General features: G+C 36.1%; 1 protein-coding gene across 2 annotated transcripts in view; it reads right to left on the bottom strand.

The window, feature by feature from the left end:
- The window catches only part of FAM133B (family with sequence similarity 133 member B), a 42,298-nt gene that overhangs the window by 2,280 nt on the left and 24,028 nt on the right, over positions 1-15,990 (bottom strand). Inside the window, exons 9-10 of one of the 2 annotated variants that reach the window (XM_090287234.1) lie at positions 4,621-4,713; positions 3,053-3,100 (exon numbers count right to left, since the gene is read on the bottom strand). In XM_090287234.1, the coding sequence (XP_090143360.1) occupies positions 3,053-3,100; positions 4,621-4,713 (141 nt within the window). Of the gene's footprint in view, positions 1-3,048; positions 3,101-4,620; positions 4,714-15,990 lie in introns of both variants that reach the window. The other variant, XM_090287235.1, reaches the window with a different exon arrangement.

Below are 15,990 nucleotides of genomic sequence, written 5' to 3'. Positions count from 1 at the left end.
GCACAGTAATTTCAAACAATCCACACAACCAAGTAAGCTACTCAAAAGATTTCTTGAAAAGTCTCAATAATCCATATTATGAGGATGAATAGTGCTTGCCAATCTTCAAAATGATAAGGAAAAGCTCTTAAAAGTCATTAGCACATTAATGTAGCTTTTAACAAATTCTGCGTAGAAAATAAATTCAACTGAATCATGGTATCAATTGCTATATTTCATTTATTTAATTTCTAAAGGTAAAATTATTGTAGTTACTGCAGAGGAATCCCTATACCACAGCAAAACAATGACTTTTGCAACGTGATAGTTTTCAGAGGACAGATATTAAATCTGCTATATTCAAGCGAACAGAAACACAAATATTATGGACTGCTTAGACTGGGAGCACTTGATTAAGTTAACTAACTGGTACAAAATATTGATGTGTAGTTGGAAAGTCTTAGTTAGCTTAGTAAGGCAAATATTTGACTGTTAAAAGAAAAATGCCACTGAAGCCTAGTAAAAGTAGTCCAATTGTCTGTCACTGGATAAAGGGAGCTAGAATTTTGCTCATCTCTGAATCTCGTGACTGTTTCAGACACAGAAGAGAAGACAGAACTCTTAGAAATAGGTACTTGGAAACGTGGTATCAAACGATATACTAGTTGTTGATATTCAGAAGAAAATAAAAGGCAAGAAAAAAGACATTTAAGGGTAGTAAAAGCAAAAGTTTCCTATCCATTCCTTTTTTTATTAGAATTTTCTATAGTTCTCCCTCCTCTCTCAAAGGTCTCTTGCATTTTGTGGCTCTACACTAACTGTCAGCATTCTTTTCATTAAAAGCCCATCTTGTATTTGGGTTTTTATTTTTTTCAAAGACTTTATTTATTTATTTTTAAAGAGAGTGGAAGGGAAAGAAAAAGAGAAGGACAGAAGCATCAAATGCGTGTCTCTCACACGCCCCCAACTGGGGACCTGGCCTGCAACCCAGGCATGTGCCCTGACTGGGAATTGAACTCGCAACCCTTTGGTTTACAGGCCAGTGCTCAATCCACTGTGCCACACCAGCCAGGGCTGGGCTTTAAAAAATGTTTTGGATCTAGATTACTTTTTCATCAAAGGACAGTTGACCATTTTCTCCTTAAAATCCTTTTCTTCTTGACTTCCATGGTAACCTCACTCCACTGCTTTTCTTCTATCACCAAGAGCTCTTCATTTCCTTTGCTGGTTCTTCCTCTGCTCAACTTTGCAGAGCCTCCTTCCCTTCTCTTGCACATACTCTCCTAGTCACATACTTTCAATGCCACTTACATACCAAATCTTTATATCCAGCCCATCACTCTGAACACAAGACTGCAAATGCCTCATTAACATCTCCACCTGGCTATCTAATAGGCATATCTAAAATTACTCTAGAAATGTTTAATTTTTCTCTCCAAGTCCTCTTACCCATCTTATTAGTAAATAGCATCACTAATTTGTCATTTTACTTTAGCCAAAGAATCTAAACTTTCTTTGGCTCTATTCTTTGCTTTAACTCTATTCTTCACATCCAGAGCACCAAGTAAGCCCCACCACTTAAGTCCAGAACACATCTCAAATTCATCATGCCAGTCCCTCTCCATGATTACCACTGCAGAACAAACACACCCCTCACCTCTATCCATTCAGCTCCTATGCCACAGCATTTTTAAAAAAGTAAAGTTGATTCAGGTCACCTCTTTGCTCAAAACCCTCAGAACAGCATCCTATATCATTCCAATTAAAACCCAAACCTTTGGTTATGGGATATGAGCTCTGTGCTTACTTCCCAACCTCACTATATACTACTTCTCTTTGTCTACTGGGTAAAAGCCAAGCTTAACTTCTTTTCAGGTCCTCAATCTCATTCCCACGCAGGTCCTTTGCCTTTCTCTCTGCTTAAGATATTTTTCCTTTGATCTTCGCATGGTTGACTCTTTCTTGTAAATAAGATTTCAGTTTTACTTCCTCAGAGAGGCTTTCCCTCCCTAAAGTGACTCTCTCACATACCACCCTCTTTTCTTGTCCTCTATTATAACAGCTCTATCAAGACCCGGAACAGTGCCTGCATACAGCTTGATAAATACAGGCTAACTAAATGCATGAAACAGTGAAGTATGAAAATACAAATCAGTATTATCCAAAATAAGTTAATCTTATATCTTAATTAATTAATCTGAGTCAAAGACCCAAGCAATCTTCACCCAAATTATTTTTTCCATTCAAAAATCTTTTAAATGTCACTTTGGACTTCAAGGCATATAAAATGTTAATTCTGAATCAAATCATACTTTACCAAGTGAACCTTCTTATTAGAGAAGGACCTTCATTTTAAGAGCCAAGGAAATTATGGGAATTACCCTGAAATCTACAAATGACATGGTTTGCATTTTAATTTTTCCTCTCCCTAAGAAAATGCCTTTAAAGGCCAAAGTCTACATATATAATGAGTGCTCCTAAGTTACTTTGCTGTTATGGTCCACATTACTTTTTGATAATCTGTATTCACTTTCTCTAGGTTGGTCTGTTTCTCATTTAAATACCACTTCCATTTTCCTTTTGCTCTTCTTTCTTCTTTCTCCTTTTCTACTTCTCAATCTTCATAGAGCTGGCTTTAGAAATGATCAAAAGAATTTATGTTGTTACATTATGGCTTATTATTCATTGCAGCTTGTGGTTAGAGAGGGTTTTTCTATTATGACCAAGTCTGGCTGATCTGGAAGTAACTACTGTTGAAGATAAGAGGGAATCACCGTACATTAATAATCGCATTTCGTATTACACCTTAAGAAAATCAAATGAAAGTTTGAGCTTACATTTCTAACAGTAAAATGCTAAAAATGGAAAGAGAATATGTTTGCTGCCAGGGTATTCTTCTTTTTTCCTGAGCCAATTAAATTTTCTCCAACCAATTAAGTGAAGCTGTCAAACAGCATAATAGATATTTATTTGGTCCTAGTAAATGCAATCATGCTTTCGTGACCCATGACTCATTTTATATTAAATAAAAACAGCTATACTGTTGTCATATAAAAATGTAAGTGATACTTGCTGTTGCTTTTTCTCTGTCTTCACTGCTTTTCTTCTTTTTTGCTCGTACCTAAAAAGTTTAAGTTTTTGTGAAGAAGACAATTATGTAGCTTGTATTTATGGAACTTCTTTTTCATTCCCTAATATACTTTCCATCTTTAAAATTTCTATGTAAGAACATTCTGACAACCCAGAAACACTTTAACTGCCTTGTTTACCTTAAACCTCTGTTACATCACAATGAGAATTAAATTTAAAAAAAAATTTAAAGAGGGGCAATTAATATTTTACATCTCTAAAGGGCTTCTCTTATATTCCCTTTCAGCACCTAAGAAAAGCAGCTAGGTACAATGGATAAAAAACATGAGCTCTGAAACAAACAAACCAAGCTGTGAATCCTACCTCTGCTATGTATTACCCTCAGTTTCATCATCTGTAACATGGCAGGGAAAGTGCCTGGAATAAAGTGGGTATTTCTCTACTCTGCGGTGTTCAACAAATAATAGCTATACATATAGTCTACTCAGTATAAACCAACTGATTGAATTCAAAGTTGTGAAAGATCACGTGTATTTAATGTTGACTACAAATGTAACATATTTTATATTAAAACAAGTGATCTAGAGAGCACTTAGGAAATTATTATTTTTCTTGTCATAACAATGACTGGAGCAGTAGCTGTGTGGCATTCACACTTAACCAGGCCAAGACAAAAGATGCTGCCATGCAATGTCCAGGACAGCCCTGACATGATATTCATACCTATTTATAATACATTAGTTAAATTTACTATATTATGAACACAAAGTGTTTGTACAGGGTTTTAAAATACTCAAGAATTTATATACTGGAACATAATTTAATAAAAATTATGATTATTTTGATTTTTTCTATTTCTGTTAAGGGCTAATAATATAAAAATGTATAATTATATATATATAAATATGTATTTATATAAAAGCTACAAATTTCTTTTTAGGGGATATTACAAAATACTACAAAATGAGAGCAACAGGCCCTATTTTAAAAACAAGAAAACCACTTCCAAGAAATACTTTAAAAATGATAACTTACAGATCTAAAACTAATTCCAAGAGAGTACAAAATCTAAGACAGAGATACCAGAGCTGAAAAGGACTGTATAGATGTTCTCATGCTTATCCTTCATTTTCTAGACAGAAAAACTGAGATCATGCCAACCTCTTCACCCCCCTACTCCCTAAATAGCAGTTGTTCCAAACAAAAATAAGGAAATGCTGGGTTTCAATACACTATACATCATACAGCATCTTTCATGTAGTCAAAATGATCATATAATAAAAAGAAAATATTAGAAGGGTAAAAATAATATAGATATCTCAGACTGCAAAGGTATGTAAGAATATGGCTAATTACCAAAATAATAGTAATATAATTATCTTATGAAAAATACAAAACTGCTGAAAAAGAACTTCTTTTTCTTCTTCATATTACATCATACTAGATAAGTAAACCAAATACTTATGAAGTAGCTCTTGTTCAATTAATATTTATTAAATCAAATAACTAAACATTTTAAAGTGAAGAAAATAGATTTGATCATATACTTACCTCCTCAATATAATCTGTTTCTGATAAGGACTCAGATGATAAAGGTTTATCTTCAGGATAAATCTTTCTCTTTTTGCCGAGTCCTTTAATGTCCTTTTTAAAAAAATACAGGGAAAAGAAATTGGAACAACTGTAACAGCATAATCAATAAAACATATTAAAAAAAAACCATGTATCGACTCAATAAGATATAGTACTATGCCATGCAAATTGTTTCCACGTTCTATCAACAATTCTTTTTTCAAAAAATTTATTTGTTTATTTTTAGAGAGAGGGGAAGGGAGAAAGAGGAAGAGAAACAACAATGTGCAGTTGCCTCTCACACGCCCCCAACCAGGGACCTGGACTGCAACTCAGGCATGTGCCCTGACTGGGAATTGAATGAGCGACCTGCCCAACCCACTGAACCACACCAGTCAGGGCTCTATTAACATTCTTAAAAATTATCGTAAAAACTATCCATTTTCATTTTAGAGATGTTTAATTTTGGTGTCATTCACCAGGATTCAGTCTTTAATTTCAATAAAGTAATGCTTTTATTAAATAACCTGAAAAGAAAGAGCAACATATCCGTTTTTGATATACTATCATCCCTATACATGATAGTTACACATGATAGAATTTTAAAGTCAAAAAGAACGATATAGAAGGTATTAAGATTTGGGTCCCTTGTATTCTAATTCTTTTGTTTCTACCCAATATTGGATCAGACAGGCCTAGTGCTGCAGAGAAGAAAAATCAAAGGGTATTATTTGCAATGACCTAAAAGGATCTGTACACAGTTATTCCTTTACTGCATTAAATGTTAGATTCATATTAAAAAATCTTCTTAAGTATTTTTCATGATGAAAAAATGCATAAATGAAGGGAGGGTCTCAGAGTGAGACTGGCAGAGTACTTAGGGACTTACATTTTAAGAAATGAAAAATGTTAGAAATTATTAAACTTCATAGTGGACATGCTGGTTATCATTTTAATATTTTCCATATACTTCTCCTGTATGTCTCAAGCAGTTTATAAAACAAACAAAAAACAGAACCACGCAATGGAAAATGCTCACCACTTAATCTTACACAGAATAAAAATGACATAATACTATACAGCAAGAACCCAATTTTGAAGATATAAACAAAATAAATCATGTAGAAAATAAAGTGATGATATGTGTTAGATTATAAATGATTAATAACTTTATTATTTTGGTAGAAATTATAAATGCTCACTGTAAGAAAATTCACCTAAATCCAACAAAGAGGGATTAAATAAACTTCAAGATTTTTGGAAACATCCTTCTACATATATATGTATTTACAATTTTACATAAATACTTGCTGTTTAGAACCCACTCTTCTTACCTAATAGTATTTTTCCACGCCACTACATTGTCATTTATGGCAGCCTTTGATATTCATTGAAAGTATATGCCACAATTTAGTTAACCCATCTCCTTCTGGAGGGCAGGCATATGGGTTGTTTGCTATTAAAAACAAAGCTGAACACCTGGCTCCGGAGATCCTTCCTTGTAAGGCACCGACAACTCCCTTGCCCACCGTGCTGTCTCCCAGATGAGCAGACTGAGACTCTGGGACTTGGGTTCCTTATTCTACATTGATTGCTGTGTGTGTGTTATATTACTCTTAGATTGTTAAGAGTGTGAGTAGGATATTAATCTATGTGCATTGAATAAAAGCCAAGTGACTAGCATAAGAAAAAAAAAGCTGAAATACACTGAAGGGTATTTAAGCGAAAAATCTTAATCTAATAATAATGACTAAGTCATATGATTTTTCTCCATCTCCCACAATTCTTTATTATTTCACTATTTTATTAGTCATACTTTACCACAAAGCCTCTTTTATTGGGCTCTTTAATCATTAATCTCAGATTATTAGATTATAGTTCATATTTACTTTTAGTATTACAAAACACATATTCTACCAATTTTCCTGTATGTGAGTTCTCCTTTCTTAATGTTGACGATCACTAAGTTTTTGGATTATGTATTCCTAGTTTTTCTTAAGTCTATACATTATATTTAAACTTTGTTCATGATTTACTTTTTTTGTGATTTTTTACTTAAAATTAGAATTATGTGGTCACAAGTTTCTGAGTTTTGAGGCCCTTTCCCACTTTAACATCATTATATTCATCTATGTCCTTCTTTAGTTATATTTTCATAATTTAAAACTTTGACTTATCTGAAACTTATTTGGCCTTGTATTTTCCAAATGGCTAGTAATTTTGTCCCAAGAAAAGCCACCTTTATGATATATTAAAGTCCACAACACTTTTTTTGAACCTGGACTGTATACTGTTCCATTGTACCCCCCCAACACACCCCCCATTCTGGTGCCATACTACATTGTTTTAATCAAAGTATTAGAAAAATGTTTTAACATCTAGTAGAGAAAGTCATACCCAGGAACATTTATTAAATTTTCATATGCACCTCTGAATAGATTTATAGTTTACTTCAAGTAAGTCCTGCTCAATTCTTTAAAATTTTCTGCCTTGGCAAGTTAGCTCAGTTTGTTACAGCAATGCCTAACATGCGAAGGTTGAGGATTTGATCCCCCATCAGGGCACATACAAGAATCAATGACTGAATGCGTAAATAAGTGAAACAACAAATCAATGTTCCTCTCTCTCTCTAAAATCAATAAAAAAAAATTAAAACTTTCTCCCTATATATTCTTTGTTACCATTATAATTGAGATATTATCTTCCATTATGTTTTCTAATTGGATATCACATTGCGCTTTCACAATAGTTTAAAATAAAAATGGGGCTAAAAGCAATGATTAATATATATGACTTAAAATTACAATCTTTCCCTTACATGATTACAAAAAACATCCTAGGCAAGATTAAAAGATGCTACAGACCAAAACAAAAGATGTTAATCATGTGTATAAAAGAGGAGTAATATCCAAAGTAAGTAATGCTTAGGAATTGGAAAGATCAAAAACAATCCAACAGAAAACTGGGCAAGGACTAAACAGGCAACTCACAATTCACACAAAATGAAATCTGAATGGCTCATAAGCAAATGAAAAGGCTCAACCATCTCTAACAGCAATTTTCAACCTTTCAATATCATGGCACAAATAAACTAATTACTAAAATTCTGCAGCACACCAAAAATACATTTTTTGCTGATCCAACAACAACAAAAACACAGGTATAATTTTGATCAATTCACACCAGACAGCTATTATTGTGTTGCCTGTTATCATTTTTAAATCTGACATTTTAAGGAAAAGAGGTCAGTGCCCTGACGAAATAATCAGGCACTGCATGTTATAAAAATTCTTGCGGTACATTAGGTGAAAATCACTGATATATACACATTAACGAAAATAAAAGCCTCCCAATGTTGACAACTATTTATATGGAACAAGAATACTGTCATGCTACTAGCAGGAATGCAAAATAATAATAAGCACTCTGATGACCAAGAGGTAAACTAGTTAAACGTTATGAATGAGGTTGGTCAAAAAGTCCATTTAGTTTTGTCTGTAAAATAAGACACATTTTTCAATTTCACTGGTAGCTTTACTGACTTGGATATTATGAGCTTGTTGGCTATCTCCCACGTGGTATAACATTGATGGTTATCAATTAAAGTCATGATTTGATCACTATCAAATTCAATTGGTCTACTGGACTGTGGAACATTGCAAAGTGAGAAATCTCCAGCAGGAAACTTCACAAACTGCTTTTAACACACTTGGTCAGGCACAGCACCTTCCCCATACACTGTACAAGTCTGTCTGCGTCTTTTCAGTTGCATTTTTACCTTTCTTGAAATAATAAGGCATACTATGCTGAAAATATTGCATATTTCCTTCCATCTTCAATATTAAAATGGCTACACAAAAATTTAATGAATTGCTTTTAAAATTCCCCCCCCAAAGTTTCTGTTGTTCTATTATTGTCCCATCTGTCCCCCCATTGCTCTCCCCTACCCCCACAGACCTTCCCTCTCTCCCACAGTCAATCTCCACCTTGTTGTCCATGTCCATGGGTCATTTACATGAGTTCTGCGACTAGACCTTTCTCCTTCCCCCCCTCCCCCAATTACCCCCACCCACAAGCCCTCTGGTCACTGGGAGTCTGTTCCTTGTTTACGTCTGTGGTTCTATTTTGCACGTTTGTTTATTTTGTTCATTAGATTCCTGTATTAGGTGAGATCACATGGTATTTTTATTTCGCTGCCTGGCTTATTTCACTAAACATAATACTCTCCAGTTCCACTCATGTTGTCGCAAAAGGTAGGAACCCCTTCTTTCTGCTGCATAGTATCCCATCATGTAAATGAACCATAGTTTTTTGATCCCCTCCTACTGATGGGCACTTAGGCTGTTTCCAGCACTTGGTTACTGTAAATAGCGCTGCTATGAAGACAGGGGTGCATAGTGTCTTCTGAATTGGTGTTTCAGGATTTCTTGGGTATAATCCCAGCAATGGAATTGCAGGATCAAAAGGCAGTTCTATTTTTAGTTTTTTGAGGAAATTCCATACTGTTTTCCACAGTGGCTCCACCAGTCTCATTCCCACCAACATTACACAAGGGTTCCCTTTTCTCCACATCCTCACCAGCACTTGATGTTTGTTGATTTGTTAATGATGGCCATTCTGACAGATGTGAGATGGTATCCCACTGTGGTTTTTATTTGCATCTAATGATGTGATATTTAGAATTCTTTCATATGTCTATGGGCCCTCTGTGTGTCCTCCTTGGAGAAGTGTCTGTTCAGTTACTTTGCCTAATTTTTAATTGGACTGTCTCTCTTATTGATGTTGAGTCAGATAAGTTCTTTATATATTTTGGAGATCAAACCCATGTCTGAGCTATCATTGGCAAATATGTTTTCCCACATGGCTGGTTGCCTTTTTATCTTGCTGATGTTTTCTTTTGCTGAGCAGAAACTCTTTATGTAGTCCCATTTATTTATTTCCTTTATTTCTCTTGCCTTAGGAGATATATCGGTAAAAATACTGCTACGTGGGATATCGGAAATTTTCCTGCCTATGTTTTCCTCTAGGACTTCTATGGTGTCATGGCTTACATTTAAGTTTTTGATCCATCTTGAGTTGATTCTTATGTATCGTGTGTAAGTTGGTGGACTAATTTCATTTTTTTTCCATGTCTCTGACCATTTCTCCCAGCACCATTTGTTGAAGAGGCTCTTTTAACTCCATTTTATGCTCCTGCCCCCTTTATCAAATACTGACCATAGAGACCTGGGTTTATTTCTGAGCTCCTTATTCTGTTCTACTGACCTATAGGTCTCTTCTTATACCAGTACCAGGCTGTTTTGGTTACACTGGCCTTGTATAGTTTGATATTAGGTATTGTGATTCCTCCTCCTGTGTTCTTCTTCCTCAAGATTGCTGTGGCTATTTGGGGTCATTTTTGGTTCCATATAAATTCTTTAAGTATTTGTTCTAGGTCTGTGAAATGTGTTGCTGGTATTTTAATAGGAATTGCATTGAATCTATAAATTGCTTTGGGTAGTATGGACATTTTAATGATGTTGATTCTTCCTAACCATGAACATGGTATATGCTTCCATTTATTTGTATCTTCCTTAATTTCTTTCTTCAGTTTTATGTAGTTTTCCGAGTACAGGTCTTTTATTTCTTTGGTTAAGTTTATTCCTAGGTACTATATGTTCTTGTTGCTACTGTAAATGGGTTTTTTCTAGCTTCCATCTCTGATATTTTATTGTTGGTATACAGAAATGCCTTCGATTTCGCAATACAGTAGTCCCTTGCTTTATCATGGGATTTAAAAAAATATTATATTTAATTATTTATCACGGATTTTTCGCTATATTGAAGGATTTTGCGGTACTGTTACGTATGTTGTTAGTTACATTGGTTTAAGAGTGTAGAATAAATGTAAGGTTCTTATTTCATGGGGTGTGTGGGTGGGTCTAGAACATAATACCTGCAATAAGTGAGGGAATACTGTATTGACTTTGTAACTGCTATTTTGCCAAATTCACTTACTATGTCAAGTAGTTCTTTTTCCTGGAATCCACAGGGTTTTCTGTGTACACTATCATGTCATCTGCAAATAATGACAGCTTTACTTTCTCTTTTCTAATTTGGATGCCTTTTATTTCTTTTTCTTGTCTGTTTGCTGTGGCTAGAACTTCCAAGACTATGTTGAATAGGAGTGGAGAGAGTGGACATCCTTGTCTTGTTCCTGATCTTAGGGGGAATGCTTTCAGTTTTTGCCCATTGAGTATCATGTTGGCTTTCTCATATATGGCCTTTATTATGTTGAGGTATGCTCCCTCTGTCCCCATTTTGTTGAGTGTTTTCATCATAAATGAGTGTTGTACTTTATCAAGTGCTTTTTCAGCATCTGTTGATAAGATCATGTGATTGTTTTCTTTTGTTTTGTTTATGTGGTGTATTACATTTATTGATTTGTGAACATTAAACTACCCTGGCATCCCTGGGATAAATCCCACTTGATCGTGGTGTATGACCTCTTTGATGTGTTGCTGGATCTAGTTTGCCAATATTTTGCTGAGGATTTTAGCATCTATGTTCATCAGCGATATCGCCCTGTAGTTTTCTTTCTTTGTTGTGTCTTGACCTGGTTTGGGAAATAGGTTGATACTGGCTTCATAGAAAGAGTTTGGGAGTCTTCTCTCTTTTTGGATTTTTTGGAATAGTTTGAGAAAGATACAAGTTAGTTCTTCCCTAAATGATTTGTAAAATTCACCTGTGAAGCCATCCGGTCCAGGGCTTTTTTATGCCAGGAGTTTTTTGATTACTGCTTCAATATCACTAGTTGTTATCAGTCTGTTCAGACTTTCTGCTGCTGCTTGATTCAGTTTTGGGAAATTGTATGTTTCCAGAAATTTGTCCATTCCATCTAGGTTGTCAAATTTCTTGCCGCATAGCTGTTTGTAGTAATTTCTTACAATCCTTTGTATTTCTGTGGTATTGGTTGTGACTTCTCTTTCTTTTCTGATTTTTTTTATTTGGGTCCTCGCTCTTTTTCTTGATGAGCCTGATTACAGGCTTGTCGATTTTGTTTATCTTTTCAAAGAATCAGTTCCTGGTTTCATTGATCTTTTGAATTGTTTGTTTAGTCTCTATGTCATTTAATTCTGCTCTGATCTTGATGATTAACTTCCTTCTACTGCTCTGGGCTTTGTTGTTGTTCCTCTAGTCCTTGTAGCTGTCAGGTTAGATTTTTTATGAGATTCTTCTGAACTTTCCTCTCAGGACTGCTTTCGCTTGTCCATAGGTTTTGGGCTATTGTGTGTTATCATTTCTTTCCAGAGACTTTGATTTCTTCCTTGACGTCATTCCTTGATGTCATTGTTAACCCATTCATTATTTAATAGCATGTTATTCATTCCCCATGAGTTTGAATGTTTTTGAGTTTTTTTCTTGAGGTTGATTTCCAGTTTCAAGCCATTGTGATCTGAGAAGATGCTTGATATAATTTCAATTTTCTTGAACTTGTTGAGCCTTGATTTATGTCCTGCTATGTGGTCTATCTTTGAAAATGTTCCATGTGCATTTGAAAAAGAATGCATATTTTGCTTCCTTGTGGTGAAAGGTTCTGTATATATCAATTAAGACCATTTGATCTAGAGTGTTGTTCAGTGCCACAATATCCCTTGATGTTTCTTTGCTTCGAAGATCTGTCCATTGTTGACAATGAAATGTTAAAGACCCCTACTATGAGTGTGTTGCTACCAATATTCTTCCTGAAGTCCTCCAAGATTTTCCTTATATATTTGGGTGCTTCTATGTTGGGTGCATATGAATTTACAAGGGTTATATTTTCTTGATGACTTGTTCCCTTAAGTATTATGAAATGTCCTTCTTTGTCTCTTTTTATGACCTTTGTTGGGAAATCTATTTTGTCTGATATATGTATTGCTAACCCCACATTTTTCATGTCTTTTTGCTTGAAATACTATTTTTCCATCCCTTCACTTTCATTGTGTGTAAATCTTTTGTTCCTGGTTGGTCTCTTGTAGACAGTATATATGTGGGTCATGTTTTCTAATCCATTCAGATACCCTATGTCTTTTGATTGGTGCATTTAATCCATTTACATTTAAGGTTATTAATGATAGGTACTTATTCATTATCATTTTTCCCTTTTGTACCTGTGTTCCTCTATGTCTCTCTGTTTCTTCATCTTATTAAAGCAGAGCCTTTAGCATTTCCTGCAATGCTTGTTTGGTAGAGATGTATTCCTTTAGTCTTATTTTGTCTGGGAAACTCCTTATTTCACCTTCGATTTTGAATGAGAGCCTTGCTGGGTAGAGTAGTCTTGGTTGTAGGCCTTCGTTTTTCAATGCCTGCAAAATTTTTTCCTTTCTCTTCTGGCTTGTTGCAGCTCCATTATATGTTACTAGCTGTTACTCTCTTGCTGCTTTTAGGGTTCTCTCTTTGTCTTTGATTTTTGCCATTTTAATTATGATGTGTCTTGGAGTGAGCCTGTTTGGGTTCATCTTCATTGGAACCCTCTGTGCTTCCTGAACTTGCATGACTTTCTCTCTCATCAAGTTAGGGAAGTTTTCTGTCATTATTTTGAAACAGGTTTTCTATCCCTTACTCCTTCTTCTTCTTCTGGTATTTATATGATAAGGGTATATTACATTTCATGTTGTCCTGCAGCTCTCTTGAAACCTCTTCATTCTTTTTGTCTTTTTTGGTTTTGTTGCACTGTCTGGGAGTTTTTTTCTATGTTGTCCTCCGGCTCACTGATCTAATCTTCTGCTTCATCTAGCTTGTTTTTTATTCCCTCTATTGTGTTCTTCAATTCAGAAATTGTATTCTTCATTTCCTCTTGGCTCTTATTATTTCTATGTCCTTTTTAATGCTGATGTAGTTTTCAGTAAGCTCCTAGTAGCTTCCCTGGAGTTCTCTGTAGTTCCCCTGGAGTTCTTTGTAGTTTTCTTTGAGCTCGCTGAGCTCACTGAGCTTGCCTATAATCATTATTTTGAATTCCATCTGTGATAGTTTGCTTACCTCTATTTCATTTAGCACTCTTTCTGGGGATTCCTTCTTTCCATTCAATGATGGATTGTTTCTTTGTCTCCCCATTTTTTGTGACTCTTCTTGTTTGTATCTGCATCGTAGATAGATCTGCTTTGCCTTCCTGCCTTCGTGTCGTGACCTTCAGTGGTAGGAGGCCTGTGGGATTCAGTCCACCTATTTTGGTAATTTTTTTTTAAATGCACGCTGATATGACAGCTGTCACAATACGGTCTAACAAAATTGTTTCAAATGAAGTTAAAGACAACTAAGAGCTACTAGAGCCATCTTATGCTAAAAACAAAAACAAACAAACAAAAAAAAAAGTGAACCTTTTAGCCCAATACATCCTAGGACTCGGAACTTACAGTCCCAGGTTTATCTCACAAAATTAACAGTAACTTTTGGCAAAGAAAAAATGGATTAAAAATAGTCACTGAAGCACTGTCTGAATTACTGAAAAATGAAAACTATCTAGATGTCCACAAACAGGAATGATGAGAAAAGAACTGTGGCAAATTAAGATAATGAAATGCTGAAGCAAAAAAACGAACAAATAAACATGAAGAATCCGGTCAAGGTGACAGCATAGGCAGACATGGCTCACCTCTTTGAACAACCACCTCAAAATTAAAACTAAAATATAGAATAACCATCAACCAGAACTGTCAATAATGAGTTGAATGAAGTCTGACAATTATAGAATGAAAGAAACCACATCCATCAAGACAGGTAAGAGGGATACAGACACAAAACAGGCAGGTCTCTGGGGAATATCCCAGGAGCAAGGAGTCCCAGCACCCGAGTCGAGTTCCAGTGCCAGGAAGATAAGTTCTCACAACTTCTGGCTGCAAAAACCAGTGGGGATTGAGTCACTGGAAGAAACTGCTGGAGCTCCAAGCAGTTCCTCTTAAAGAACTCACCTACACAGACTCACTCCCTGTGCTTCAGCACCGGGGTAGCAGCTTAAAAGGCACCAGTAGCAAAGAGGGAGAAACAAGCAAAGTGTCTGGCATCAAGGCCAGGAGAGGCCATTGTCTCTTTTCTAAACCCTCCTCTCAGAGATCTGGAAAGGTGGTGCCATATCTGAGACTCCATCAATCTAGCTAACACTGTTCGACCTGCCTTGGAGATACCCAGAATATCTGCCCCACCCAACTTATGGGCCTACCCAAGATGCTTTTCCATACAAATGGCTCAAGCTTCACAACCCCCTAAATCCAATCATAGAAACAACAGCTGGCCTCAGAGCTCCAGGCCCAGCACTAGCCACAGCCAGCTTGGGAAATGCCAAACCTAGCACAAATAACAGTTATCTCAGATCACTTTATAGCTCAGGCATGGTACTCTGGGCAAACAGGTGGCAGCTGAACTTGGCCTGCACCAGCTGGGAAACCCCAGGGCCAGCGTAACTAGTGGACAGCTACACACCATGTAGGCGCACCACCACCCTGCCCCTGCACAGCTGATCCTCTACAGGGGGTGGAGGTTGGTGGTCAATGGTCACAAACAGTCCTTGCAGCTGACCGGCCTAGGATAAATCCCTCCCATTGATCTGCCAACAGCAACCAAGGTTCAATTAAAAGAGAAGGGGGTACTCAGCCCACATGAAGAGTGCACCTTGAGCCCCCAGCTTGGTGATAGGGGAGGCTGTGCCACTGGACCCTACAGGACACCTACTATATTAGGCCATACTACCAAAACACAAAGTCAAAGCAGCTCTACTCAAAACACAGAAACAAACACAGGGAGGCTGCCAAAGTGAGGAAACAAAGAAATATGGCCCAAGTGAAAGAACAGAAAACAACCCCAGAAAGACCTAAACAAATCAGAGGTAGCCAACCTATGGGATGCAGAGTTCCAAACACTGGTGAAAATAATGCTCAGAGAAATGAATGAGTATGGCCACAAAATAAAGGAAGAAGTGAAATAAAGAAAAGTATACAGGGAACCAACAGTGACGGAAGGAAGCAAGGAATCAAATCAATGATTTGGAACAAAAGGACGAAATAAACATTCACCTGGGACAAAAAGAAGAAACAAGAATTGAAAAAAAACAAAAGATTAGAAAACTCTGGGACAAATGTAAACATGCCAACATCCAAGTCACAGGGATGCCAGAAAGAGAAGAGGAGCAAGACATTGAAAACTTATTTGAAAAAATAATGGAGAACTTCCCTAATTTCGTGAAGGAAATACACATACAAGTCCAGAAAGCACAGAGTCCCAAACAAGCTAGACTCAAAGAGGACCACACCAAGACACATCATTACTAAAATGCCAAAGGTTAAAGACAGAGAATGTTAAAAGCAGCAAAAAACCAGAGTTATCTACAGGGGAATT

This window comes from Furipterus horrens, unplaced genomic scaffold, assembly GCF_987537825.1.
Source record: "Furipterus horrens unplaced genomic scaffold, mFurHor1.1.pri manual_scaffold_9, whole genome shotgun sequence".
NCBI classification, from domain to species: domain Eukaryota; kingdom Metazoa; phylum Chordata; class Mammalia; order Chiroptera; family Furipteridae; genus Furipterus; species Furipterus horrens.
The sequence above is the reverse complement of the archived record's forward strand: the minus strand, read 5'-3'. Positions and strand labels throughout refer to the sequence as shown.